The sequence below is a fragment of the Buteo buteo genome, unplaced genomic scaffold (assembly GCF_964188355.1).
Source record: "Buteo buteo unplaced genomic scaffold, bButBut1.hap1.1 HAP1_SCAFFOLD_199, whole genome shotgun sequence".
Taxonomy (NCBI): Eukaryota; Metazoa; Chordata; class Aves; order Accipitriformes; family Accipitridae; genus Buteo; species Buteo buteo.
The window spans coordinates 10860-38719 of record NW_027439363.1 but is presented as its reverse complement, the minus strand read 5'-3'; the positions used below and the strand labels follow the sequence as shown (position 1 = coordinate 38719).

The window sequence follows — 27860 nt, the reverse complement described above, 5'->3', positions numbered from 1 at the left end:
AGTGTTTGCACTTCTGTGTCCATCATTTATGGCCTGCTTTTTACCCACGGCTTGTTTTATCTGATAAGGTTCAGTCACTAGATTCTTTATGCCTTGGGTCTGAAGTGTTGCAATTTCATGTTTTCCAGCTGACGATAAAGTCTTTCCACTATTTTTCATCCCAGCTTCCTTTCTCTTACCTGTAAAAGACAAGGGGCAAATTCAGCACTTTTTATATTCTGGCCAAATTGTACGTGTGGGCAAAATTCCACTTAAAGTCAATGCCAGTTTGGATACAGATTTCCCCTTACTCAGTTTATAAAAACAATTAAGTTGAAGAGAAAACACGATTAAATGGTTTGAAAAGCGTAATGAGCTGAGACTTACCTTTGGAAATAGCATACTTGTAGTCTGTAGATAAGACTTCACATCTCATTACAAGAAAGTAAAGAGAAGGTGTGATTTAATTGCAGTCACGTTTATTTGCAGTTTCTATACACACTTTCTAGGTAATCAAACTTCTCCGACACATTTTTTTTGAGAGGGGTTCACAATGAAACTGTCACTGTTTTTACTAAAAATAAATACAAGACTTAAAGTGTTGCACAGCTCTAAAATATACAAAGGCTTGGATTTAATGTAAACTTTGAAAACATTTTACAAAAGAAACCATCTTTGCAACAATTTAAAAAGTTCATATTTACAAATATTACAAAAATACAAAATGGATGCAAGTCCATAAACCATTGTCTTTTCTGCCAGCATGAACTGGTGCTAGTACCAAAATAGTTACACTGTAACCTTCTTAATTTTTTTTTTTTAAATTCTTTAAGTCATAACCTACAGTATTTCTCTATCTGCCACCATTGCAGCAAATGCACTCAATCACTGACCTTTGGCAAAAGCAAACATATGCTTTATTTGCTACAACTATTCCATGTCCTCTACACTGCCACAACAACAACAACAAAGAAAAAGTGGGACAATGTTATTTTTCAGAACACACAGCTGTATAACTTCAGAAATCATTTCCATAACATCAGTGCAAACAACGGAACAGTAGGTTAAAATGACAGTTCAGCAGTTTACCTGATGCATGTACTGTACCCTGTCTCCAGAGGTGAGTGATGTTCCCTTCACTCTACAGCTTGTCCTCTGGTGCCTTAATGGCACGCCTGCAACACTACAGGGGTCCCTGCCATGCATCTTCTGACTCCCACATTTGCTACAAACTCTTTTCTTCATAGTGAATCTCTCTTTATTTGGGTTTCAATCTGCTAAATATAAACTAGGAAATTAAACAAAAGAAGTAAGACTATATTTTAATGGGTTTGTTCTGTGGCCGTTCTGTATGTGAAGTATTGCCTCACCATTCCAGTAAAAAAAAAAATTTTTAGTGTATAGATATTTATTTATGGTCTCTATTAAATTATGGATTAGTAATAAAAAGTTATATCATCAAAGTCAATTCAGCTGTATTCTCTTTACAGTTTTGAATGACTATTTAACTCAGGGCTATTAAACATGTTGTAAAAATGCTCCTGGTAAAATTTTTAAGGAAAATGACTGAAGATGACAAACTAAGGATTTTCTGCCCAATAGCTAAACTTCCTTTACTCATGTTCTCCAGAAAGTGGTTTGTTATATGCTAAATGTTTCCTCTTAAAACATTTCTCATTCATTCACTTCACTTGTGTTCAGACTTTTTTTCTCAACTAAGCTACTAATATTATTAGCCTTTTGTTTCCAAACCCTTGCTCCCATTACCTTTTTGAAAACTATTTTAGACTTCTAGATTATTTAGACTTCCCCATTTTGCAGGCCTTCAGCTGATGGACCACGCCTCTTCCCAATGCACATACCACATACACGGTGCCTCTACCTCGCACACCAAATGCAACCAGGCTACACAGGAGGACAGTAGCAAACTCTGAATAACATATTTCTTGTGGTAAGTGCTAGACAAAATCATATGTGAACCTTATGGGGAATAACATTTGGGATTTGTTAAACTGTTCTGACTTGCTCAGACTCCTTAAATTCCTAACAGTTTTAGGTAGAACCTTCCTCTTTAAAACATGCTCTGCCCACTTTTAAAAACTCTCAGCTTTATGCATTACATGATTAAAAGCAAAAAAAAAAAGGTAAAAACTGATTTCACACATTCTGCTTCCCTATCATTTACTTATGCTTAAAGCCAGCTTTTAGTTGATTTCTTTAGTACCAAAGTACGCTCTTTCTGCCATCCTACTCAACCTGTCCTACTGCACACCACATTCCTCCTCACGCTATTTTCTCTGCACTGACCTTTCCTCTATTCCAAACCATATCCTACAGCAACCAACACCAACTGCATCAGTTTTGGACAAAGAAGGCCTTGTTCTCTGAGTAGCACGGATGGCGCTACATTGATGGAAACCGTGGTGGCCCACAGGAGAATCAGGCCTGTTGGTTTTATTCTGTTTAAAAATTAAAAGTATAAAGTGATTCACGGGTTAAGTTTTAAAAGTACATGTTCTTGCAGTTTTAAGACAAGAAAATTCAAGTAACTTCAAGTAATTCAGCTTTTATTTCCCTGCCTTCATTGGTATCAAAGCAGCTGCTTTGATTTGTCTCCTTTCCCACCCCACCCCAGTCCCCCTCCCTGTTCCACGTTTCTGGTAAACCCAGACAAGATCCCAACTGTACGTGGCTGGCACAATGAACCAGAGCTCTCCCCTTTCCAGCTCATCAATGAATATAAATAATGCATACACATACCTATTTCCCAGCTACGTTTTCACAGTGTCATTTTTGTAAATATTTAGGTAGCATGAATCTTATCAGCACAAAGAGAAAGCTTCACTGAAAACTCATCGCGGATATTTGCTGATAAATCAAAAGCGCTTCTTGCATGCTTATAATTTATTTGTTTCCTTTACGAACCAGAAACTAAGCATGTTTAAAGATTATAGTTACCAGGTTATGACCGTGTTCTGTATCCCAATAGCCTAATAGGAATATGAAAGTTAAGTACTATTTCTTCTCACATCTATTCTCTCTGAAGCAATCCCTGCAAGAATAAAGGCCCAGGGGAGGCTGTGGGATGGGACCCTTTGGGGCTTTGTATCAGACATGACTTTGTTCTGTCGGAAGCACGCTCGCCTTCCCCACCCATCCTCACGGTAACTCTCCCAGCTGTGCTTTCCAGTTAGCTTCTTCAGAGCTGCCTTGGAAAGACAAATGGTTACTTCAATCGCAGTCAGCCTTTCCATTTCCTTAGCTAAGGCGGAGAATTCCTCCTTTCCACTGCTCAATGTTGTCCTTCGGGCTTATCACACTGAAAGTGGTTATCGGTGGCCATGTGAATTTTTTATGTTTGATATGAAAATGGTATTCACAGAATACAGTTATTACATTTGACTTCTTTTGTCTTCTATAAACAAAGTTGTTATGCAGTAAATTGTTTGCCACGTCCACTTTTTGATAGTTCTATTTACAAATTTTTATCAAAAATATGGTATTTACATATGTTTTGTTAATTTCTTCTAAATTTTGTTTCAGCTCATTTTAGTGTAGAAAAATACCAATCCTCAAGAGCATTTTCTTTTTTTTTTCTCCCTAGGGAAGCACTACAGTGAGGGATTTGCTTCTAGACGGGCAGATTCTGGAAAAAAAACCAACCCAAAGTCACTTTTAACTCTATGGAAAGTGTATAACCTTGAAATTTACAGTGACAACGGAAATGAGAGTGGGATAAACCAAATGAAGCCAAAAGAAAACAGAACATAGTGTATCTGCCTCCTTTTAGAAAATATAACGTAATAAATAGCTACAGCTGTAGTCCTCTGTTTCCCCAGCATCTTACAAACACTTTTAAGCATCAATATTGCCCTGCAACTTTTTTCTTTTTTTTTTTTTTTTTGAATGCTACAGCATTGGCCTCTTATATCCTTACAGAGCCCGAGTGGTGTTGGCAGCCTGGCCATGGCGCCCACGCAGCCTACGCTGAGCTCTGAGAAGACCGATCGTCATGAGGGCTGCCATCCGAGTTCTCCGTCTCTCCTTCAGAGATGGCCTGCATCGGAGTGTTGTACAGCCTGCAGCGCACGCTGTACCGGCTGCTGCTGGCTGCTGGAGGTGCCCGTGAGCGCCCCACTCTTGAGGACGCTGACATGGGAAAGCTCTTGGAGGAGAATCCTTCCGCGTTGACCCTGGGGGAGCAGGGGGAGAGTGGGGACAATGCATCAGGGCTCACCGCAGGCGGAGACTCCTCCAGGCTTTGGGGAGCATCTGCCATCAGCTCTCCCGGAGACTTGGGCAAAATAGGACTTTTCAGAATTTCCGTAGCGGACATCCTGTAGCTGGAATCAGATCGGCTGCCTTTTTTAAGGAGCAGTAGTTTAAACTCCTCATTGGATGTGTTGGACTTTTTGGCATTCCTGTATATGAGCCCAGGGGACCTCTGACTGCTAATGGGAGCGCCCACGCTACCGGCCGGTGGCACGTTGCTGGCGGGCAGCGTGCTGCTGGAGGGGGGCTGGCTGCTAGTCCCAGATGAAGCTCTCAATCTGTTTTTTACAGAAAGGTCTCCAGAATCCTTTCTCCCAAGAACTTTCCTTTTTGATCTGTAAAAACACAAAGGAACACTCTTTCATACATTATCTTTGTAGAATAACACTTCATGCTGGTCTGGAGTTTCACAGATAGATTGACTGTGCTTTCAGATTAGCTAAAGTTCTCTTAATCCCTCTGTCAAATATCAGAGGCTAGCAGTGACTGATGGCACTTTAAGCCGTGATAGCTGTTGTGCAATGAATGAGGGACTGAGCCACAGAATCCCTCTCAACATCACCCAGTTCTTCCAAAACAATATATGCACAACCAGCATACAGAGTCTTAGGTAATAATAATACTCAGCTTAACCTATTCAATATCAGAAACCTGTAATTTCAGTTGTGATTGCAAATTTCAGCTGAATACAAAATACTCTAAAATTGAAGAGAGGCCTTCTCATCATTCTTGCTACAATGACTCACTCACCAGAATAGAGCTGGTGGGCAGAAGGCAGGAACTGCTGCACGTAGTTTTCTTTGGAGATATGTATGTTTGTTAGAGAGAACGGCCTGATGTTGTTATCTGTTAAGCATCCTACAGACACCATGAAGATACTCAGAGTGCACATCAGACCATAATAAAGCATCTTTTAAAAGCTGCCTTTTAGAAAACTAAACTCAATAAACTAAAGAAGGTAGTTTCAGGACAGACTTAACCATTGAATAACCATCCTGCAGCTATCGTTAGTGAGTGACTGTGCAGGGCTGCATGTTACCCTTTCCTGTTGCTGCAAGAGTAGGTCACCTGTGAATGACTGCAAACAGATCCTCCGTAGTGCGGGGTTTGTTTGGAGACACGAAGACATCCTCAGCATCAGCCTGCAGCTCCTCACTCAGCGGAGACATGATGGACTCGTCACTTGGAGAAGATTCTTAAACAAGGAAAGAGTCCACACTATGAGTCAGACCCCGCTGTGCTTTGCAACAGCACCACAAATGCGAGGCACCAGCTCAGCTCACAACCAAGCAGACAATACCACCATACAGATTTTATCCTCTAATCCAAACATCATGAAAGTTGCATGTTGGAGCCCATAAAGGGGGCACAGGTAGGGACCAAAACTGGGATCTCCCAGTGTACAGTAAACACTGTACAGCTGTGATAATAAGGCTCCTCTGTACCCAGGGTTAGTGCTCCTCCCTTTTCTCTTTTCAGCTGAAATGCAGCACAAGGGAGGAAATAAATATCAGATAAATACACTCTGAATACACTGAAAAAGTGTAAAATATCTTTGGGTTGGCTGGCCAGCTAACAGATTGGGGGATCTGTGCTTAAACTTAGAGAGGCAGGCTGATTTGCAACTCCAGCCTGCTTTTTGACTCCACTACCAGTCACGTCCAAAGCCACATGATCAGGTACAATGCAAAAAGAGTTCAGAACTGACCTTTCAGCAAAGGCTCGTCCACGCTGCCCGCTGTCTCGTCCGCCCTGCCGTCATCAGAGGCACTTTTGGTTGGGATACCTGATGCGATATCATTTTCCTGCTTGCCACTTGCCACTTTGCCGAGTGAATTCACTGCTGCTATCTCTGCTTCATAGCCAATATTCCCAGGCACATGGTGGCTTACATCGGGTTGGTGCTTGAGCTGATCGCTGATGGCTGCTCCCTCGACCTGAGCTGGGCTTTCGCCCACAGGCCCAGCTTCTTGCCTCCCCTTGCTGCTTGCTGAGAGCTCTCGCTGAGCCTGCACTTGCTGAAGGTTGTGCTCTGTTTCTGCTCCCTGGCCGGCTTTCTTTGCTTCATCATCACCTGTGAGGACAGCCAAGCCCTTCTGAAACCCATCCGTGGAGATGGCACACGTCTGATTCAGAGTGCTTTCTGGCAAGCGCTCAGCAGCTGGGTGCATTTGGTCCTTCCCAGGTTTGATTTCAACCAGGCCCATGCTGGCTGAAGTTACAGCTTCTTGCTCACAGTTATTCTGCCCACTGAAAGAAGAGCTTTTCTCTAAAGGCAGCTTACTGGGGCCCACTTCTGCTGGGGAATCATCAACGTATGACATTATGGCCTCCTCTGTGGAATACTGGCGCGATACTGGTTTCTTAGCTAAGAGCGGCCTCATTTTGCCCGGAGAAATGTCAGTTGCCATCAAGGCGGTCTCCTGTATGCAGAGTAGGTCTGGAGTGCTGCCCTTCTGTTTCCCTCCTTCAGGCTTGTTGACTGCCCGGAGGTGGACAGACTTGAGAACAGAGGGCGTGATGGCAAGGGCGGAGGGAGGGCTGGGATGCAGGGCTTCCCCTGCCGTGCTCTGCTTGCTGTGGCTGAAGGCGTGCAGCTGGTGCCTGTGAGCGAAGGGCTTGCTCAAGACGTTGTGAAGAGCACTTAGGTCGAGGTGAGTAGGAGGTATAATCGGAAGTTCGAGGTCTTTGCTCACCGAGGTGCTGCCGTCTTTCGAGAGCGGCTGCTGTAGTGACGATTTCCTCTCTGGTACTTTTGGCTTCCTCTTGCTTCCCCCTGGAGACAAAGGTCCTGAAAAGAAAGCGGTCGGAAAAGAAGAGGTGGGTGTCTCCGACTGGCTGGAGTACCCGCTGGAGGGCGAGGCTAACCCTGCCAGCTTCTCAGGGGAGGCCAGCTTAAACTCGTTATCAACGGAAGGGAGGGATGGGGTGGTGGCTCGTGACCCGGACTGGGATGTCTGGGATTCAGAGCTCTCTGGTGACTTGATGCACTCTATGACTGTAGTACCCGTAGCAGTGCTCGAATTGGACAAGGACCTGTAAGGATCACTGGATTTCAAGTCGTTCAGAAGCCAGAGGTCTGCATAGTGAGGTTGTTCAGCACCTTCATCTTTAAAGGAGGGAATATCGGCAGTGTCAAATGGAGTGTCCTTTAACTCGCCGTCGCTCTGGTTCGCCCAGGGGAGCTCCTGCTTGGCTGGCAGGTTGGGGCCTTCCACTCGGGAGGGTGTGTTTGAAAACTCAAGGGGCAGCTTCATCTCCCTGGCAGTGTGAGAGATGTGCTGCCCACCACCGATCTTTGGTTCTTTCTTGTCAGGAAGATCAGTGCTGCCCTCTGATTTCCTCAAAGACGAGCTGCGTTTTGGTGGGGCTGGCTTTGCCTTTGGTTTCTTCAGTGAGATGCTCTGCCGTCCCTGTCTCCTGTGGCTCATGCACTCCTGCCAGGCACAGTCAGCCAGGCTGGAGGTCATGCTCCCAGTCTGGCCACTCTCAGAGCCTGTGGCTGCATAGTTGCAAATATAGCTTTTATTACCCTTGAGACCGCAGTCAAAGTGCATGGAAGTATAGTATCCTTCTGTATCCACGGAAAAGTGTGAGCTAGTGTCTGCCTTGTCAGAGGGGGACTTTTCAAGGAAGCTGTCATAGGTGGCCATGCTGGTGAAGCTGGGGCATCCCAGGCTGTCGGCCTTTGGGCGCTCGGGGCTGAAGTCCTGGCGACAGGAGGCATCATGGTGATGGTGCAGGTAGTTCCACTCGCTGTCGCTCGTGTTGCTGTTGTTGGGGTCATCCAGTAAATCTGCCACAGTGGAGGTGAAGGAGCTCGCCCTGTGGCCCCTGACCTTATCGGCGTGGTCACCAAACTGCTCCGTGATGAAGACGCTGGAGTCCTCGTTGGCATTGGGAGCAGTGTTGAGTGACAGCTCAGAGTCACAGTGTGAAGAGCCTGTCAGTGGAGGAGAGGCGGCAGGAGGAATGGTTTCGGACGTCTGGGAGGGACACGTGGAGCTGCTCCCGCTCCAGTTGCCACTGGAGGACTGGTGGTCATCTTTCTGGTCCATGTGGCTGCTGAGCAGGACTCCTGCCGTGGAGATGGAGTGAATGGGGCTCCCAAAGGTGTCCGAGTTGGACGAAATCTCGCAGCTGCCTGAATCAGCCATCCTTGACAGCCGCGATCTCCCCCTCTCGCCGATGCTGTGTTCGGGGCTGTGCAGGTGCTGAGGACAAGTTAAACCGATGGGCTGGTGCTCTTGTGAACCCTGCTTGCTCAAGACTTCCTTCCCCTTTTTCGGGATCCTCTCCTGGCCAGCTAGGAAGCACTCCGCTTTGTACCCTGCACTCTTGGCGGTGGCATCCTGATGGCCCTCGCTGGCCCGGGCACCCTCGCGAGGAAGGCTCCGCGAGCGGATGCGGTTGCTTACAGCAGCAGCAAAGACGGCATCCCCGTTGTCTGCCAGCACCAAGATGTTGCCGGTGGAGTGGGAGAGGGAGGCAACGACACTCTGCCCCCTCTGGGTGCGGATCCGCCGCCGGGAGGGAGCAGCTATCAGGATTTCTTCTGTCTGGCACTCCGAGTCCCGGGTCCCCGACCTCCTACTGCCAGAGCTGGAGAAGTCCGGGTTTGCATGCACAATCACATTGCGCTCTCTCGCCACCGGCGACTCGTCTGAATCTAGGACACATGGAAAGCCAGGTGAGTGGGAGACAGCTCCACGTTCCCTGGCGCAAGACAACCCATGACGCAACCCAAGAAGCATTATCTGCTGTATTCTTTCTTTTTTAATCTTGCTGAGCATTGGACCAAATTTAACTTTGCTATAAAGAGTATATAAGGCAGATCTCATCCCGGTGAGGTGGGGAAGTTCTCCTAGTCCTGCAATGTGATCTCAGTTCTCCTATTTCTGCAATGTGATCTCACATGGAGCTGATCTTGCTGTGGTAAATATTAAGATAAATATTAAATTTTCAGGTTTTGTCACTCTATTTCAACTAGTTAAAGGCAGTTTTCAGGAGTGTCTGCTGGACAAAACACTCCGTGAGCTTCTAAAAATAATTCTATCTTGACTACCTGTCTGTACAGAATTTCCATAGTCTGCTTCTTTACTACCAAGAATATTTGCAAGGCAACAGGATCTTTCTTTCATAGGTTCTCTGGTTGCTTATTCCCTATGATAAACACATTCCTTCTGCTTCCCATCAAGTTTCACAGCAACAGACCGAGATACCAGAGCCATCTTCAGGTGCAGATGAGCATTAAGAAATAACGATCCTGTTAGTTTTGGGGTAACACCAATTTTACACTGGATTTGCCCTCAACAGAGTTGCTCCTAATTTACCTGGGACAAAAAGTGAGGCAATCTGCTCGATTTTGGGCAAATACCCTTGGTAATAAAGAACAAAAGGAAGGAATCGAGGACAAGCGTGATAAATAAAAGGAACGTTTAGCAAAGTTTCCCGTAAGGTACCAGCAGATGTCTCTAAGGCAGATATCCAACTGCTCATCTGAGTGAGTTATCCGGCTGTTGTGACAGCTCATCATCACTTTGCTGAGCAACATCTGTCAGTTCTTTACCTTAAGCTCCCCTCACACAAGAAAAAACTTTCACTTAATCTAGTTACTTTTTATGCACATAACTATGGGTTCGTAACAGAAATAAAATGGAAAAAAAAAGAACTGATTAACATTTACACGATAAGAGCTGAACACGTACATCTATATTACTCGGTAAGGCCCCCGGTCCATCAAGGCCATATAGAGTAATATAGCTTTGCTTACTGTAGTAAATCAAAAAAACAAACCACGTCATTCCCAAACTCCACAAGCATTTATGCTTTCAATGTTTCATTTCTTTGGAAGGCTGGCTACCAGCTCATATCCCTGCAATTTAAGTTGGTTAGAAAGCTATCTACGGAAGATTTGTATTTATACTACACCTATTTCTTGTTGCACTCTTCTGGGGATGCCAGAGATGGTTTTCCTCCTCCTCAACTTTCGTCTCCGCTGTAGTACAGATTGTGAGTGAACAAGAGAGCAGCGTATACTAGCCTCTCTGTCAAAACCAACTCCTGCAACCCATAAATAGGTCTCATTAGCCTTTAGAAATAGTAAACAAATTTTCATGGCTGGAACACAGTGGAGGTATGTGAGCTTGGATTAAGCCTGTGAATAAACATAAGGGAGCCCTTATGTAGCTCTTATGTAAATTATATCACAGTATATCACAGTTTTACATCTAATTCCAGCTCCCCCTCAGCAGCCTGGTCTGCCAAAAATAACAGAAGGCATAAAAAAAGGGAAAGGGAAAGGGAAAGGAAGGAAAAGGAAGGAAAGGAAAAGGAAAAGGAAAAGGGAAGGGAAGGGAAGGGAAGGGAAGGGAAGGGAAGGGAAGGGAAGGGAAGGGAAGGGAAGGGAAGGGAAGGGAAGGGAAGGGAAGGGAAGGGAAGGGAAAGAAAAAAGGAAAAGAAAACAAGGAAAAGAAAAGAGAAAATAAAAACATAAGGAACGAGAACAGAGTTGAGAGCTCTTGGTAACAGGGCATCTTTCTTATAGCTCTTTATCCATCTGTCATAGGGACAATGACAGTAACTTGTCTGCAGAGAGTAATCTGTTCAGCTACAGCCTCACTTATGTTAAGCAACTAAGCATAAAAAAACAATTGAAGGTTATAACACCATATTGCAGTAGCTGGGCACTTCTTAGGAGACCAATATGCCAAGGGAGCTAACATTTCAAAAAGGAAGGAGACATCTAAAATGGAGCCAAGTCCCCGTGCAAGTTTAGAGAGCATTCTTCATGACGATGACACATGGCCAAGGGTGACATAAATGGGCAGCTGCTATTTATTTGTGTACATCAGTAAGTGGCCTGATTTTCACAAATGCTCAGCACATGCATGGGAGTCCACTCTGGGAATCAGGTCACACAGTCAGTCAAGATCCTCAGTTTGGATTTAGGAGCCCAAGTTCGTGGGCACATTTTTTTTATGACCACAGTCATACAGAATAGGTGAGAATTCCTCATTTTCTTTTATGTTTCCATGGCATTAGCCCAAGGAAGTGTCTTCCACTTTGTTTTTTTACACTGTGTTGTCAAACCAAAGTTAAAAGGAGGCCCATCAGAAGACCAGTGCCCATCTGCACTGGCTTTTTGCACAACTGTACACTTACGCTCTCTAAAGTTGACATGGGACAGGTCGGAAAAAATGTGCCAGGTCCATAAAAACACTAACATAAGGATCGCTGATACAGTGGTTTGTAATCTTAAGAAAAACGAACAGACTAAACCAAACCAAAGGAAAAAAAAAATCCTGATAAGAAGCTATATTTTAATAGCGTATAATTATAGAAAACATAATTATACACAGACATACACGTACATATTACACTACATAACAATGTAAAACATTAAAAAGTAACTTTCTTGTAAAAGTTCTTCTTGAAATCTACTACAGTGAAATAGAGGCTTCAGACAGATGTCCTGTAACCACCAATGCCCCTGGAATAAGCAGAGGAAGAACTTTCTTTAATATGGAACGAAAGTGCTGTAAACTCCAACAACAGTCATTTTCAAAAAAGTGAACATTTCTCAGGGTTGGGAGAAGCTTAAAAAATAAAAACAGAGAACTGAAAGCAAACTCTTTGAAATGAAAAATCAATCAATCAGCATCATGGCTGGTTTTCCAGCAACTGTGAGTTAGCAGAACATGCTCTGTGCGCCAGATGCATGGGGGTCATCTCTGAGAGGAAAGTGGAAGAGGGTATATCCTCCCCGTGACGCATACAAATTATTCCCATTAGTGCTAATGAGAATGATACACATAAACATCCACAAGATTACATACCATTCTTGATCTGTAAAACTGATCAGTGGAAATTTGGTTCCAATGTATGGCAGGTGGAGTCTAGGCAAAAATGGCTATTACTGGAAAAGTTAACATTGGTCCCAGACCTAACTCTCCTCTGAACTGCATTAGGTGACATTAGTCATCTTAGAAAGCCTACACCAGTTAGGGTCTTATACTGACTCTAGAAAGAGCATCATTTTAACACCAGCTTTACCTCATGGAAACATGCTACACTATCTATGACCTTCTGCAGGGATTTTTATCAGCAGTGCCCAACCTGCGACCTCGACCAGCCGGCTCCCAACCTCCAGCCCAGCAGGGTGTATGCAGGCAGCTCTGCCAGCCAGCCACCTTTCCTTCCGTGGGCCCCCAGATGACCAGAAGCCCTGTGCCAGTGGCGGGGACACCTGCTCCTGGCTGCCACCTCCCTGGGCGGGCAGAGCTGGTGGCACTGTGCAGTGTCACCTCTGCTGCTGGGGTGGAGGGGAACCGGGATTGAGTTGCTGTCACCAGGAGGATTCACGCAGCTGATGGTGGAGCAGATGGGGACTTGTCACCATGACACTGTGGGACAGACGCGCTGCAAGCCCAAAAGCCCAGAGCCCCTCAGTTGGGGGCTGAACCCCACAGCCTGTCCTGCAGGAAGGTTGGGCACCACTGACAGACATGGGGAAGAGCAATGGGATGTGAGGGGCTGTGACCTCCCCCTCCAACCCCTCAGTTACTGGGAAAATCTCTGGGGAATGAAGGCTAACCGAAAGCTCCCTGCTTTTTTCCTGATTGTTTATATTCAAGTCTATAACTGTGGAAGTCAGCCCACTTTATGCTCTTACATTAATCAAAACTTGGTGTGAAATATTATTGAGGAAAACTCAGATCAACTTTATGTTTACCATAGCCCTCTGGAAGGAGAGAAAGAGAAAAAGAGAAAGAGAAAAACAGCCTGATTTTTTTATCCTGGAAATAAGTCATCTATCACATTTAATAAGTGATATACCTGCTGCTTCTGTAAACAAATTCTCCTTCAAATAAAACTAGTCAAATGTATCCAAATGTTATAGAAATAAAAGAAAATGCCATTACTATACCTTCAGCATAGCTGCATGTAAAGAGATCTCAGAGCGATGGTTTGCATGCTACACAGTCATGCCTTGCATGTTTAAAGCACTGCAAATAGTAGCCTACATTCTCTAGTTTCTCTTCTCCTGCTACACATGATAATCATATGATTAATTTTGGTGGCTTTCTGCATTATTTCAGTCAGCTACATTCAAAAAGTTATTTGAGGTCTTTGTAAATACAAACTGTAGGTTATATACACAACAGAAGTACATTGTTTATATAGGGAACCAGTGTTATGTTACACTGTATAACAAGACTCTGAAAATATGGGCCAAATTAATCCTAGATGCAGCTTCAGTGACTCCAGTGGTCACGCATGAGGGATGAATTTAGCCCACTGTCTTCCAGAAACTAAATCCTCAAGCTAGGGTCTTTGCCCCCAGACTGCACAATCCCATGACTTCAAATAAATTAAACAAAATAAGTACTTGACCTCCCTTGAACCATGCAATAAATACAAAAAGAAATAGAAGAGATTTGTACCAGTGACATTGATGGGGATAATGCAAGAAGAAATCACTTGGGCATCTTGTTTCATTTTCTCCTCTGGAGTTGGGAGAGGTAGTGCTTTACTCCAATTGGTTTGTTTATCCAGTGTAGAAGGGATATTATGTATTGGATTTTTCGGCCTCTGACCTAACATGACATCTGTATCTTCGTCCTCTGGTGGATGGGACTGCAAATGAATACATTCAAAATCAGTGTCTCCCACTCAGGCACATGAGGCTAATTTTGAAACAAAGCAGACACACAGATCAGAAATCAATTACAGGGATGCAAGGAGGAATTGTTCTAGCTAAGTCAGACAGCACAAGCTATTCTCCAATGGAAAAATAACATCCTGCTAATAGAAGAAAAATACCTCAACGTACTGGAATTCAGCATATTTACAGTGACATTTACAGGACATTTCCTCCACCAGAAGGGGCACGTTCTGCATTTGTGGGTAGCCGTTGCAAGCGTGCCCTCAATTACCATCAGCGTTAGACACATGGGCCCTCATGTGCATTCGCAACCTTCTGAACACCGGAGTCCACTAACTGCTACCGAGGACTGGCCCATTTAACCACTCGAGGACAAGCATCAGAAGGCCCAAAGTTTAAGACCCCTCTGTACTTCAGAAAACCATTTGCGTTTCATTTTTACAAACTCAGACCAAGAGCAGACTTAAGTTACAGCTACCCAGCAGCTATGCGTGGGAAGTGGCCGGCGTTAACAGTGCTGGGGTGGGGGGACAGTGGCCAAGGAGAAGAGTAGCCACCACCAGAAGAAATCAAAAAAGTTATTTAGAAACCATGCACATTTTTACAGCACGCTACAAGAAGCACTAGATACAGAAGATAAAGAAATGGAGAGAAAAGTAAACTGCATGGAAGAAACACAGATGGTTTGTTTTCTTTTGGAAGAAATAAAAAATCCCCCAACAACACCCTGTCTTGCAAAGCCACTCTAATTTCATCTAGTAAAATAGAAATAAATAAGCACGTTTTCATCTGGTTCTGGCTACCAACTCGGGTTTGGGGGTCTCTTTGTTTGCAAAAAAAAGTTTCTGTTTTGTTTGGAAGGGACACAGGGGAGAAACACTTACCTTTTTCTGCCTAATTTCCCTCTCTTTTTCCATTAATACATTCTTCTATAAGCTGTGACAACTCTTCGACCAGCCCAGCGTGTCCATCTGCCTCTTGGTTTTTAAAAATGAAGTGCAATCCCTTTCAGGCTGGCTTTCTCTTCAGTCCTGAATTCCCAGCTGCTTAACTACCAGCCTTCCCCCTCATGTCTGCCGTTTACACTTTATTTGCCAGCTTAGTTTCGGTAGCAAACATGGTGAAGATAAAATATTGCTCTCCGGCTCCCTGGCAGGGCATTGAGCAGGCGGGTGTTGAACACTGCAGGATCACGTCTGGGCTGCCATTGTACTTCTGCCATTCCTCCGCCCAGGGTCCTCACAAATCCCGGGGAAATTAACCATCTCAGGCTTGCCAAACAGCATTTACGCCGTGGCCCCAAAAGCATTTAAGATCTTAACTCAGCAGCTACTATTTAAACTGTTGGAAGGCACTTACCTCACCAATGTCACCTGCCGCAGCACCCACAGACCCAAGACAACGCATGCTTCCTTCTCCTCCCACCCACAGAAAACCTCCTTTTCCCACGTAGGATTTCAGTCAAACATTGCAGCCTTCTTTCTGCCTGCAGCTTTTGTGCTGATCCCCGGCAGACATGAATAGCTCATATAAACTTCAAGCACAAAAGACTTTGTTTCCTAGGTAACTCCCCCCCCCCCCCCAAAAAAGTTTGATGCATGCATCCAAAAAAAAAACCCCTTGCACACATGCACAGCCACATGGACACACGGACACACACACACACAGACACACAGACACACACACACGGAGGCTGCATTTGTTGCCGATTCCTCCCCTGGATGACAACGAAGTGCTGGACAAAGCGGGTGAAGTGACCCTGGCTGCCAGAGCCCCTCCTCTCCAAACAGTGGCATCACCAAATGGCCAGAGAATAAATACCTGCTGTCGTGCTGGCATTGCCTGAACAATTTCTTACCATTTAGGAAAAAAAGAAGAAAAGGGATAGTTTGGCAAAAACATTGCAAGAGAATGAAATGCAATTGCTAACACTATCCAGTCAGTCCCAGTTCAGGCCTTTTAAAGAAGGCGATAGGAGGAGGTGGCCTCGTGGCCACGAGCTCCTGAAACCCATCCGAGGTGAAGAATGAAAGAGGGGGAAAAAGAAAAAAGTCATTATTGTGTCTTACTGACATGAGAAAAAAACAGAAAAGGCTTCTTTTAGCACAGTAAAGTTAGCAAATGAAAAGCAAGCAAGAGGAAGGGTTAGGATCTGGAATGGAGAAGAGTGAGACAGGGCTGTTAGTTGAGGATTGCTTGTTTTTCCAGTACCTTTCTACTCCAGGGGGTGATGTGGCAACACTCAATTGGGGAGGGCGAACGGGTGCTGTTAAACTATAAATGTGAAATGTACAAAAAAAAAAAAATAAATTAAAAACATAGACCAAACGTTTCTGGTAAAACCACATCATTTTTGTCTGGATAAATTAGCATCAGAGGCAAAACGAGTTGAGATTTCCACCCTATTTCCTACTGATGGGTTTGTTCCCCAGAACAGACTACTTCTCTACAAAATGCAGCTCAAGCAACTGTGCCCACAGAGTGGTTTGGACCCTTGTGAAGTCTGTGCTGATTTTGCTTACTCAGATTAGACAAAACTGCAGTGAAATTGGTTCAACTTCCTTGTACAGACATGCTTAAATTGTCCAAGAATGCCTTGTATTGATTTGGTAACTCAAACTGTGTACTGCCTGGAGCTGAAGCAGTGCAAGGTATGTATCTAATTACATTATAAATTATCTATTTCATGATATAAGGGAAATTTTTTGCATGAGGTATTTAAGCAATGGATATAAATAATGCTGGTCCTGAGCGTGATTTATCAAATACATTGCTTGCTAAAGTTTTCTGATGTTACCATTACATCTCTAAGGTTGTGATCATCGTGTCAGGGTGACAACAGCCAATTGGCTTTTTGCCACTTTTTATAATGCTTGAAAGGACAAACAGCAATGCCCACAATGTCTTGGGTCTCGCTGAATCCCTGCACCTCCAAAATCCTCTTCTGGCAGAAACTCTGGTTTGTTTGTTGCAATGTCCTGTTTTCAAAACCAAGGAGTGAAGGATGACTTCTTTTGAAATAGGAAATAAAACAAAAAATAAAGAAAGAGATAAAGAAAATGGGTCTGTTGATCACACTGGGAAGCTTTAGCATGTGTTTCTTGGTGGGGGTTATTATCTCCCCCTTCATTAGTTAGCAGACCTGCCAAATAATCCTATGAATGCTTTTCCTCCCAATCATTATCAACACCATGATGGATGAACCACAAACCTCAGTCTTAAAGACTTTGCATTAAATGGCCTTCTCAAAAAAAAAAGCTGTGGTGAGTCTCAAAAGGCATAATTCTCCGTCTTGTCCTACTCTCTTCCTAGATGTGCAACACCTCCTGCTTTGCCCTGGTCCCATGTGCAGGACTAAAACTATGGGAAGCCTCCAAATGAACTGCCCATAAGCCTTACAGAAGAGCAGGGGCGGTAAATCAAAGGAGGACTGTTCCCAGTTAACATTTCCAGCAGGTTCATTTCTACCCAGGTCAGTGGAAAACCAGTTCTCCCAAGCTGGGAAAAGTCCTTATCACAGGAGAAACACCTCTGTTTATGCAATAAAGTCTGTGGAGATAACTGAATACATCAACCAGTTCAGTCTACTCTTCAGATACCCAGGGACGATTTCACCCTTAGTCCTCTGGCCAAGTTTCCAGTCACCTGCTCTGAGCAGATTGGCTGCAGTTAACAGAATCAGGATTTGAACTGAAATTCAACTTCCCCATGGAAGATGTCAGAGGATTTCTAGGGAGGGTCGAGATGGGGAGACAAATGATACTGAGGTCACAAGAGTTCAGGATATGAAAATCTTTGCAATGTCCCACAAAGGCCTATGATGGTCCTAGTCAGTGCACAAGGAGAAGAGGATGGGAGGGACCTCCCACGCTGAGCTCTGAGCACAGCTACATGCACAAGCCACTCAGGGGCAAACCTCCCTGGGGGAAACAGCGGGACCTCAGCTTTGGCCTCAAGCAAGGTCTGGCTACCCATCTGTCAGCACAGGGCTTTCCTACCTCCCCCACGTGCCGCTCTGCCTGATGCCTCCGAGAAAGCACCTGCCTGGTTACGTGTGCCCACAGCCATCGTCTGATGTGCCGAAGTCTCAGGTCCCTGTTTAAGCATGGCAGGACAAAGCTTCTAGGTAGGTTCCTACCATGAGGAGGCAGGACAAAAATGGAGGCAAAAGGACTGGCAAAATTTCAGCTCCTGCTGTCACAGTGGTGCTCCTGAGAAAGCTGGTGGCACTGCTACCTCGCCAAGGGGTCCCGAGGTCACCAACTGCCTGTTCCTGCGCAGTGCCTGCTGCTGGGCAGCTAAGGCATGCTGGGGTATAGCATCAGCCTCAACATTTCGACACCTCCACACTGGGTGAGAGAGCGAGCTGCCACTCTTCAAATGTTTTCATTCACTCAGAAGACCGGAATATCTCTAAATGTCCTGAGTAAACACATAATTAAGCAAGAAATTATTATTATATACCCAAGGCTGTTCTGGTCTGATGGGCAAATCTGCAGTTAGGCAGTTTTCAAAGTGAATTTCTTTTGTGTGGGTGTGCTTGGCAAACAGCAATGGTGATAATCAATCTGTTAAATACAAAGCCAGAACACTTTAAATAGGCATTTTTCTTTAATGGGCTAAGATTGCTTTGAAACCAAACTGGTATGTAATTGCTTGAATAGGGATTTATTCTGCAGTCACTGACAAATGCGAGCATCTTTATTTTCTGAGCTATCCCATCAACTTCAGTTGCAGAGGTGCCATTGTGCTCGTGAAACTGCTTTGCAGTAAGTATCTTAGTTGTATATGCACGTGATCTGATTTCTCAGTGCTCTGCATCTCTTTGATGTGAAAGTCTTTGGTTTCTGTGCACTACAGCAAAAAAGTCAGATGTCCAAGTCTGAACTAGTCAACTCTATAGTGCCCTACAGAGAAAGAGGACATGGCCTTGCTGCAGGGCAATTCAGCTCACCTTCCATCAGCACCTAACTCAGGCCGAGATGAAGCGACCCGGAACACTCTCCCCACTGATTTTAGGAAGAGCCTAGCGTTACTTGCAGGTACCCAAGTCAGGACATGAGTCACCCTTTCAGCGAATAAAAATCTTGAACACCATCAGTGCAATGACAAAGGAGCAATTTAGCAGTCGACAGCCTGGCAACTTATGGGCCTGCCCCATTTATTGTCCCAGAGCTGGGATCCAGAGGAGGAAATGAATGGGCCAGTGACAGGACAAAAATGCCACTTAAGCCCTTCTGTTTTCCAGCCCTCAAAGCTTTGAGATACCACTGTCATTCAGGATCTTCATGATATAAGGGAAGCCTGGTGCAAGAAGTAACATTTGCGTTAAATCATGTACCTAGCCTGCCTTACCTATAGTGATAGCATTACTGGAGATACTGGGATTTCAAAGTTACTGCACAGGGCATATTGAACACAGTGCAATAGCAAGGGGAAAAACATAAACCAAAGAATAAAGAACTAATTTTTCTTCAGGTAATTAAAGATGTCTTCAGAATGCTAAAGCCTCATCAAGAGCATTTATCCTCAACATGTTTGTCAAATTTAGACATGGCCAAGTTGATTCCTTCCCCCTCAGCTCTGTTTGACCATGTAGGCAAGGTGTTACCTCACAGGAAATCTCAGTGGCTGAGTCACAACCCCCAGAAGCACAGGGCCGGTGCTGGCAGTGCCAACACAGCCTTGTCGAGGGCAGGAGGCAGCTAGCAGCACAGTGCTATTCTCCAGAGGATTATTTTTGACTCCTGCCACCTAAAAGTTGCAGCTAACAAAAAGCATAAGGGATCAATATTATTTCTGACTTCAGGCTTCTATACTACCATGTGGGGGAAATTTCCTTCATAGGATGACCTTGTGAATAAAGTGGGTGACATTCACCCAAGCAGAGTATCAGCATGTAGCTTCAGCATCTGCAAGCTTCATATATGGTCCATTTCCAGCAGTGAACAGAACATACATACAGGATGCTTTCACCCTACGTGAGCACAGAAATACTATGTACTTATTAACAGTACATCCTGAGTTCTTGTTTGAAAGCAATCATTCGCATACTGGAAAGGTAACATAGAATAAGTGTGAACTAGTGTTCAATCTCACGTACACATGAGTTGAGTACTGACTCCTTCTGTGGCCCTGGGTGAAACCTCCCTGTCTCCCTGTAAAAAGGAGAGCCTCCTGCTTCATTAACTCACAGGAGTTAAGGAAAATGCTATTGATTGACACATTGGAAAATTAAAGGTCTGGTAAAAGAAGAAGAAATACTAATAAAAGGTTAGCAGCTTTCCAGTGTTTTCAGAGCACAGTTGACTACTTAATTAGAAATTAACATTTGTACCTATACAGCAGCTTTCTTACACAGTCAACTGATGCTGAATATGTAATGGGAATATTTCTGACCATGCTACTTCTGCTGCAAAATACAACCCTGCTCACCTGCCTGCTCCCAACGTTTACATTTCCATATGTTTCATTCTCAAGTTTTTGTATTATCTGCTTGTGGGTGTTTTCTTTTCTTTTGGAGCATCACAAATGCGATCTGCTAAAGTACTGACAATACTTTAACAATTAATGTACTGCTCCAATGTTTTGACAAGGTAAAGACAAAAATAAGACATGTTTCCTGACAGAAGTCATACCACACATGGCATTCCAGCAGACAAAGGTACAAAATAATCATCCCACAATACAGGGCAGTAGGTGTTAGGCTCATTGCACAAATACTGCTATACAAGTTCGTTCTGGCAAATAATGCCAGGTAGGTTTTATTTCTAACAGCTACAGGCAGGATTTGCACACAAAAAGTGCATAGCCCAACTCATGCCCGGCCCTTAACTCAGTTATTTTTTACTGCGGCTTCGTATGGCTTCAGCACAAAACTGTGTGAAAGTTAGTACATTCAGTTGTGCCTCCCTTTGCTGTACAAAGCATCCTAAAGCAGACCATAGGGAATATTTTTTAAATGTCAGGGAGATGGAATAAAATTACCTGATGCATTATTTTCTCTTCACATTTCCTCTAGCTGAAGTCTCAGGGAGAGGCACAGCCTGGCTGGAAAACAACCTCCTGCTTCTTGTCCCTTAGATTTCTGCTCAGATTTTATGAACAAACTGGCACCAAACTTTGTGCAATTGTGAATATGAATTTGGAAATATTGAGTTCTTTGCTCCATCTCCCTTGTTTTATTATAACAGCTGTGCCATGAGGGGTTTGAGAAAGTGTAGTCCCATGACATTCTGAACTTGAACACTGAGATTTCAGAGCCTGACTAGATGGACTTGGGGAAAGCAGGGAAAGAAAAAATGCAGAGAAAATGAAAGAGAAGGCTGAAATGCAGTTGGAATGACAAAGCATCTTCACAGTCAGTGACTGGCCTCAGCAGTGCTACAGGCAGGGTTGCCATGGGAACATGTGCAAGGAATATTTCCCTCATTTTAGCAAGTCCATAACTTTCTCGTACTCTCCTCAGGTTTTTGGGTTTTTTTTCTCTTCAGTGGTAAAAATGCCTGAATGAACGATACTTATGAATGTGTTTGGTTGTATAGTTCTTCTGTGTAGAGACAGACTAAGTATGCTAGGTAGAGTTTTTCAGCTTTAAAAGTGAATGACTGGGATGGATAGGAAAGTAAAATCATGTCTGCAAAACCAGGAGGGGCACGGAGAAAGGGAATGAGGAAGCAATGCTTACTGTTTCTCACAGTCTAAGAACAAGAAGGGATGCAATGAAATTATGAGGCATCAGGTTTGAAACAAACAAAAGATACATTTTTCATACAGATTGTTAAAGTCATTGTCGCAGGATGCTGTTGAGGCCAAAGGTGTAAATTTGCTAGAAAATGGAATAAACAAGTCTCAAAAGCAACACAGACAGGTTCCTTGGTGGCTATTATTCTGTGTTTAGTTGCTGGCTCAGGACCTCTGTACCAATTTCTGTATGAAACTGGAAGGATAAATCATGGGACAATAAATGGCATAAACCATGCCCTGTTCTTGTACTCTTTCCTGAAGGATCCCCTTCTGGCCTCTGGGCTAAGTGGACCTTTCATCAGACAAATGAGGGCAGTTCCTCTAACAAAAGTAGACTATAAAGCTAACTCCAAACTTGTCTTGCCTGGGACACAAAAGATCCTATGTCATTTCTAGTTCTCTGCTTCTTCTCATGACAAAATGACCTTGTGATGGAACAGTCCAAAATGTCCCTCCAGACACATTTACACTGGCATTAGTTGCTTTGGACTTGAATTCATTTGGTCTTTCTTGGAATTTGTGGGATTTTGGCATCTTCCTTCCTGTAAAGATAATCATGCTTAAAAATGAATCTTCATCTGTTGTGGCTGATTTTCTCTAGCTTTACTGTACAATATGCAAGACCTTTGGAAAAGCTCATAGCCACCTAATTGGTAGCTATAAAAACAGCAGCCAAAAGGTATAAATATAGAAGCCTTGGCTGGTCTCAGACATAGCTGACCTGTTTTGCAGTACCTTTCAGTAGTGATAGCTCTCACAGGTCTCACAGTAGTAATCTGAACATTTCTCAAAACCAAGCCACTTATTTCAGTACCTTAATGCATTCATTTAACTTAGATGGTCAGTTTGGAAAAGTCAGATCCTGTAACTTTTAAAAATTTCCCAGCTTCTCATTGATCCCTTTCCTAATTTAAAAGAAACAATCCCTTTTCTAATTCATAAGTAACACAGAAAGGGGCTTTTATTGTTCTTTAGTATTGCTTTCACCATCACCTTTCCAATGCATCAGAAAAGTGGAATACAGAATAGACTGCTATGCCATGAATAAAAATTCTTGTGGGATTTAACATCTTTAGTTCATTGACGAATAGATGATACAATCAACTGGAATCAGATATCAAACATTACCAACAGTCCCTGAAGCAGATACACATTTGCAGATGTCAAAAAGCTTATGCTAAAAAGGGCAAGCTAGCCAATAACAGCATTCTCAACTTTCTCCTGTAATGATATCATTAAGTCATGAAGGCTGGCACAATATCAATTAGCTATTCGTTGTTGCAGTGCCTTGTAAAAATCTCTGATTAACCTTCTGCCAGACACAGCATTCATGTGCAGCTTCATGTTCTCTCAGAAATGGGTCAAGGCACTTTGAAGTACTCTGGCCTTGGTGTATTTGCAATTACCAAAGCAGAACATTACCAGATGCCTTGAAATCAATAGGATGACAACCTCCAAGCAGCTCTTGCTTGCTCTTCCTTAGGGGAACACTGAATCTGGTCAGCTTCCAAAAAAAGGCCCAATATGGGTGGGCACAAAGCTTAATATTTTCCCTCTTGAAAAGAAAAAGGTGGACTTGCTGATAAAGCCAAGACATCTGCATTCAGCATGACTTAATTTTGCCAACTAATACAGGACTCGGAGGGTTGCTCACTATTTATTATTATTTTGTGTTCCACAGATGGAAGTAATGTCTAAAGAGCACTGGTTGTTTTCCAAACACAGCAAAGATTCAGGCCTTTCACCACTGAGTATGCAATTTCAAAAGACATGCCTTGTTCCCCATCTGATACTAACTAAGAGACATTTATGTTCAATATACTGTCCAAACTATTGTCTGTAACTAGTTCTGAACCATAATGTGGGGGTCACCTCTCCTTTACCTTTCAGTGACCCTACAACAGTGCTAGCTTTGATGATGACTTACAAAGAAGAAACAGGTAAGCCTGTTTTTCCTTTCCGTCTTCCAACTCTTTTCTATGTTGTCCCTTACCATCAGGATATCTTCAGTTGAATCATAAGGCCTGCAAATTTAACCAGTTCAAAGCCTGCAGTGATGGTGATGCTTTCTTCAAAATTATCCAGATAAGCAGCCAAAAAGCCAGAATAGTCAAACTAATCAAAACTTCATCATGCATTTCATGCTTTCAAATGAGAAACAAAACTCTTCCTATGGACTGGCTAGCTGCTGATGTTTTGTTCCCTGGACATGTGCTTTACGTTGTGACTCCTTTACCATTATAGTATTTCCATATGGTTAATATAAAGAATTAGGATGAATGTACTTGGATTTTTAAGCTAAGTGAGTGACGATTCAGTAGCTACAGACTCACAATGTGCTCACGGGTATAACATCTCTGTAGATGCCAATGTCCCTGTACCTGCAGATGCAGGACAGATCTATCTCTATACTGAGGCCTGTAATTAGACATATGCATCACTTAAAAGTCAAATCCAGGTCTGACCTGTGGAGTTTAAACTGGTCTGAGGAATGCAATGGCTCTCAGCACAGGGCAGAATATAGCTACTATGGCAGTTTCATGGGTCAAACACCCAGAGCCACAAAGGTAGCAAAGTCCTGCTGAAACCAGTGGGAATTATGGACCCAATCAGAGTTAAACTTGTGGATCTGGTGCATTTCCTTTAACCATGATAAATACCATATTGCCAACACTAATTTGATTTCAAATTAGTGCAGCAGTGACAAGTCAGCACAGACATACAGGACCAGATCTTCAGCTGGAGTTCCTGTTTGTCTGGCTGCAAGGACATGCGTGAGACACAAAGCATCTGAAAAAACTGCATGGAGGTGGATACTGCAGAACAGGTCCATTGCCCATACATACATGGAACATGTAGTTCCTTGTAGCTGGAGAAGTGCTGTTGAGCCTAACTGCACACGTGAGTCTCAAGCCAGCACTCAAAGCCCTTGAGTTCTTGGCTCCTGGCAATGCTAATGCAAGGGCTGAAATTATGGCACTTTCTGAAATTACAGGACGGTCCTGGAAGTACTACCTAAAGCACAAGTGGAGAATGTGAAGGGCTGTGGAGGAGTATGTGAATGAGTGCATATGAGTGCTGTCAATCGGCAAAAAAATAAGAGGTTTCTCAATGGAAACATCCACCCTGGGGCTGGCTGCTGGAAGCTGCGACCTGAGTTATGCTGCTGACAGTCTTTAAGGTCAGCTGTGTCATACCTGCATAGGCTTGGGTGGGGGGAGCTTGTGAAGTGCTGTCACACTCAGGTCCCACAATGCTGATAACGTGTTTGTGTGTGATAGCTGTAGTGAAAGACTTACTGGTAGCAAGTGCCGGTCCTTTATCGCTTGCCTCTTTTGACTGCAGATTGCAGGGAAGGGAGGAAAGGGAGGAGCCACCACAGTGATGGGGCCTTGGACTTTTTGCTCTCTGTTATCACCTCGGTTTCGATGTTCTGTTTTGGATGAGAAAGGAGACATGAGGCTTTCAGACTGTAAAAAACATATAAATATCTCTATTAACAGCACAACAGACACACGAACAGGATGTGGACTGCAAAGATGAAGGTCCTCCTCTTCTCCACTGACAGCTAACTATGATCCCTGTTGCAACTGAAGAGGACAAGCAGTTACCAGACATCCAAGCCCCTGGAAGAGCAATGCTCATACAACACAACCCAGCGTGTGCACTGAAGCTGAATTCTCCTCAGATGGGCTTTATACCCTTTATGCCAAGTGACAAAGGAGTTAACCTTCTTAGGCGCTTGGGACCCGAGTCCTGATTCCCAGTGGGAATCTGCAGCTCCTGTTGCCTTGAAATATTGTGCTGCAGCAATGACTGCACTCTACTCATTTAAAATACACCCCTCTGAGGAGAATGAAGGAAACACAGCCCCAGGTAGGATTTCCTTCCCCAGCTGCATGGCAGTGCCAAGTCCTGAGCATTGGCTTGACATCATGAAGGTTGTTGCAGTGGAACTCTCTGTCCCAGCATGGAAGAGATCATCCTGGAAAAGTCAAGATCTCTCCACCCCAGGCCCAGAGGAGTCTTCCTTCACCATGGGCTCACAATATTCAGTCCTCTTTCAGCATCAGTCCCAAGCCTCTGAAACCTTCCAAGTGAATGGGAGAACGCTCAAGGACTCCCCATCTCTAAATTTAGGTGACAGTCAGATAGCTAGTGTTTGCATGGAGAGCTGCTGGAAGGGGATTCACCTGATGCACGTAGATACAGTCCAGCCAACAATGTTTGCTGCTAGCATAGCTGTTTTCTGATCTAATGTCTAGTTTTAATTACTCCTGGTTAAATAGATAAAGAGATGATGAAATTCTGATAGAAGAAACAGGTGAGACACAATAAACATGTTTAGGGTAAATTTCCAGTTATAATTTCAAGCTAGTATATGCAGTTATTTGGAAAATAAAATAAAGCCGCACATGCCAAGCTGCCTGCTGAACCTGCACAGCTGCCGTTAAACGCAGAGGATGGGAAGTTGCCAAAACAGAGATTTGTAACTTTAAAAAGATGAGGCATTTTCTGACAGCTGCCTTCCTGAGCTGCTGTCAGGATTTCTCCTGCCCACAAGATGGCAGGCAGAGATCAGCCTGGTCCTGGGACAATTGCAAAGCAGAGCTGCTAAGAGCAGAAAAGCCAACTTCTCTACTCCAACACTACTGTGATTGCAATTCATCTGAATCACTTTTTGCAGTGCTATGAAGACATACTGCACCCTCAGTGTGTTCTTGAGCTAAAATCTGTAGAGAGGTTCAAATGTGGTAATTAATTGGAACATTTTATCCAGCTAACAAGATGCTCTGCAGATCCGAGTAATCAATTATTATTCTAACCTGATAACAATAATAAATGAGCAAGGCAATGGTAGCTGTTGGTGCAAAACAATTGCAACACAGGAGGCTGCTGCTGAACATTTTAAGGGTGACCTGCATGGATTTTCTTCTTCCCTATGGCATAGAAGAAAGACAGGCTTGTTTGCCTACTTTTATGTGCTTCCCAGTAAGAATTTTCCCTCGGTTAGGTTCCCAGTGAAAACTGACCTTTCCCCATCTTTTGCCTTCCCTGTAGCGTGCTGTTGTAGGACCATCCACATATTTGCACCCAGGAAATTTCCTTTATGGCAGGGATCCAGGAGCCTGGTTATGACCTTGATTGCTCCCACTTCCTCCCTGTGTAATGTGATTCAGTTTTGAAGCTATACGTCTCCAGTTTGTTAGGCGATGTCAGGAGGTGTTCCCTGGCCTGGAAAGGGGACACCTGCCCGACCTTGCCAAGCTGTCTGGGGTATCACCTGGCTTTCAGCTGCCACCCTTGAAGGATGCAGGTCTCCTCCAGTATCGTGCTTGGAAACCCCATGCAGACAGCTCAGTTTCTGTGGCAACTGTAATACCACTGGGCTCCAGTTTCAGCCCTCGGGAAGCTAAATCTTATCTGTTGTGGAGCTGAGGCATTGTTTAACATCTGTTTAGTGGAGGGAGACAAGATGGCCTTGCTGAAACACTCAGTGCCTCCATCCTTTTGGGGTCACTGCATGGATTTGCTCACACAATTCAGACATACCCACTTTAATAGAAAAACATATAAACAAAAAATGTAAAAAGGAAAAGTAAAAAGTCCTTTTCAGCTCTACTCTAGTAATCACAAACAAGCCGAAGGGGGCACAAGCCTTTTCTACTGCTAGAATTTCTTCAGCTTTATTTCTTACCCTGAGTACCTAAGTCCTAGTGGAGACCATTGCCCACAGCCCTGTGCCTGTGCCTGAGCACCCTGCTGCTGCCAGGAGGGGACCGTGGAGAGGTGTCATGTGTGTGGAAATGGAGCCAGAGCGTGTGCAAGCACCTACCTCTGTGCAAGGCTCGCAGGTGCTGCTTGGCGTGGTGGTGCAGCTCCTCCACGCAAGGCGGTCTGGTGGAGGGGAGGAAGATGTTTCTTTGCTGATTCCAAGGTGCTCGGTAATAGACACTCAGTTTGCTCTCTGCATCCAGGTTGGAGACAGCTGTAGGATAAAACCAGAGTGCAAGGTAAGACTCCTAGCCTCTCTTACATCAACCTAGCTGAAAAGCAGTGGCTCTCACTTGGAACAGCAGTGCCAAGAACGAGCACTGGGGGTGTTACAGCACCCCTCCTCCCACCAAATAAGAGCGATCATTATCTTCTCTGTGTTTCCATACCACGTTATACCACTTAGCATTTAGACATAGAT

At 44.1% G+C, this 27860-nt stretch overlaps 1 protein-coding gene across 1 annotated transcript; it reads right to left on the bottom strand.

Moving 5' to 3' along the window:
• Positions 1-67: 67 nt before the first annotated feature.
• On the bottom strand, positions 68-27653 carry NHS (NHS actin remodeling regulator; the record flags this gene model as incomplete). Its single annotated transcript, XM_075022206.1, has 8 exons — positions 68-4586; positions 5320-5446; positions 5960-8920; positions 10183-10314; positions 13698-13890; positions 16130-16192; positions 24964-25097; positions 27501-27653. Coding segments are annotated over 8 exons (4388 nt in total), but the record flags the coding sequence as incomplete, so codon positions are not given.
• Between the last annotated feature and the right edge of the window lie 207 nt (positions 27654-27860).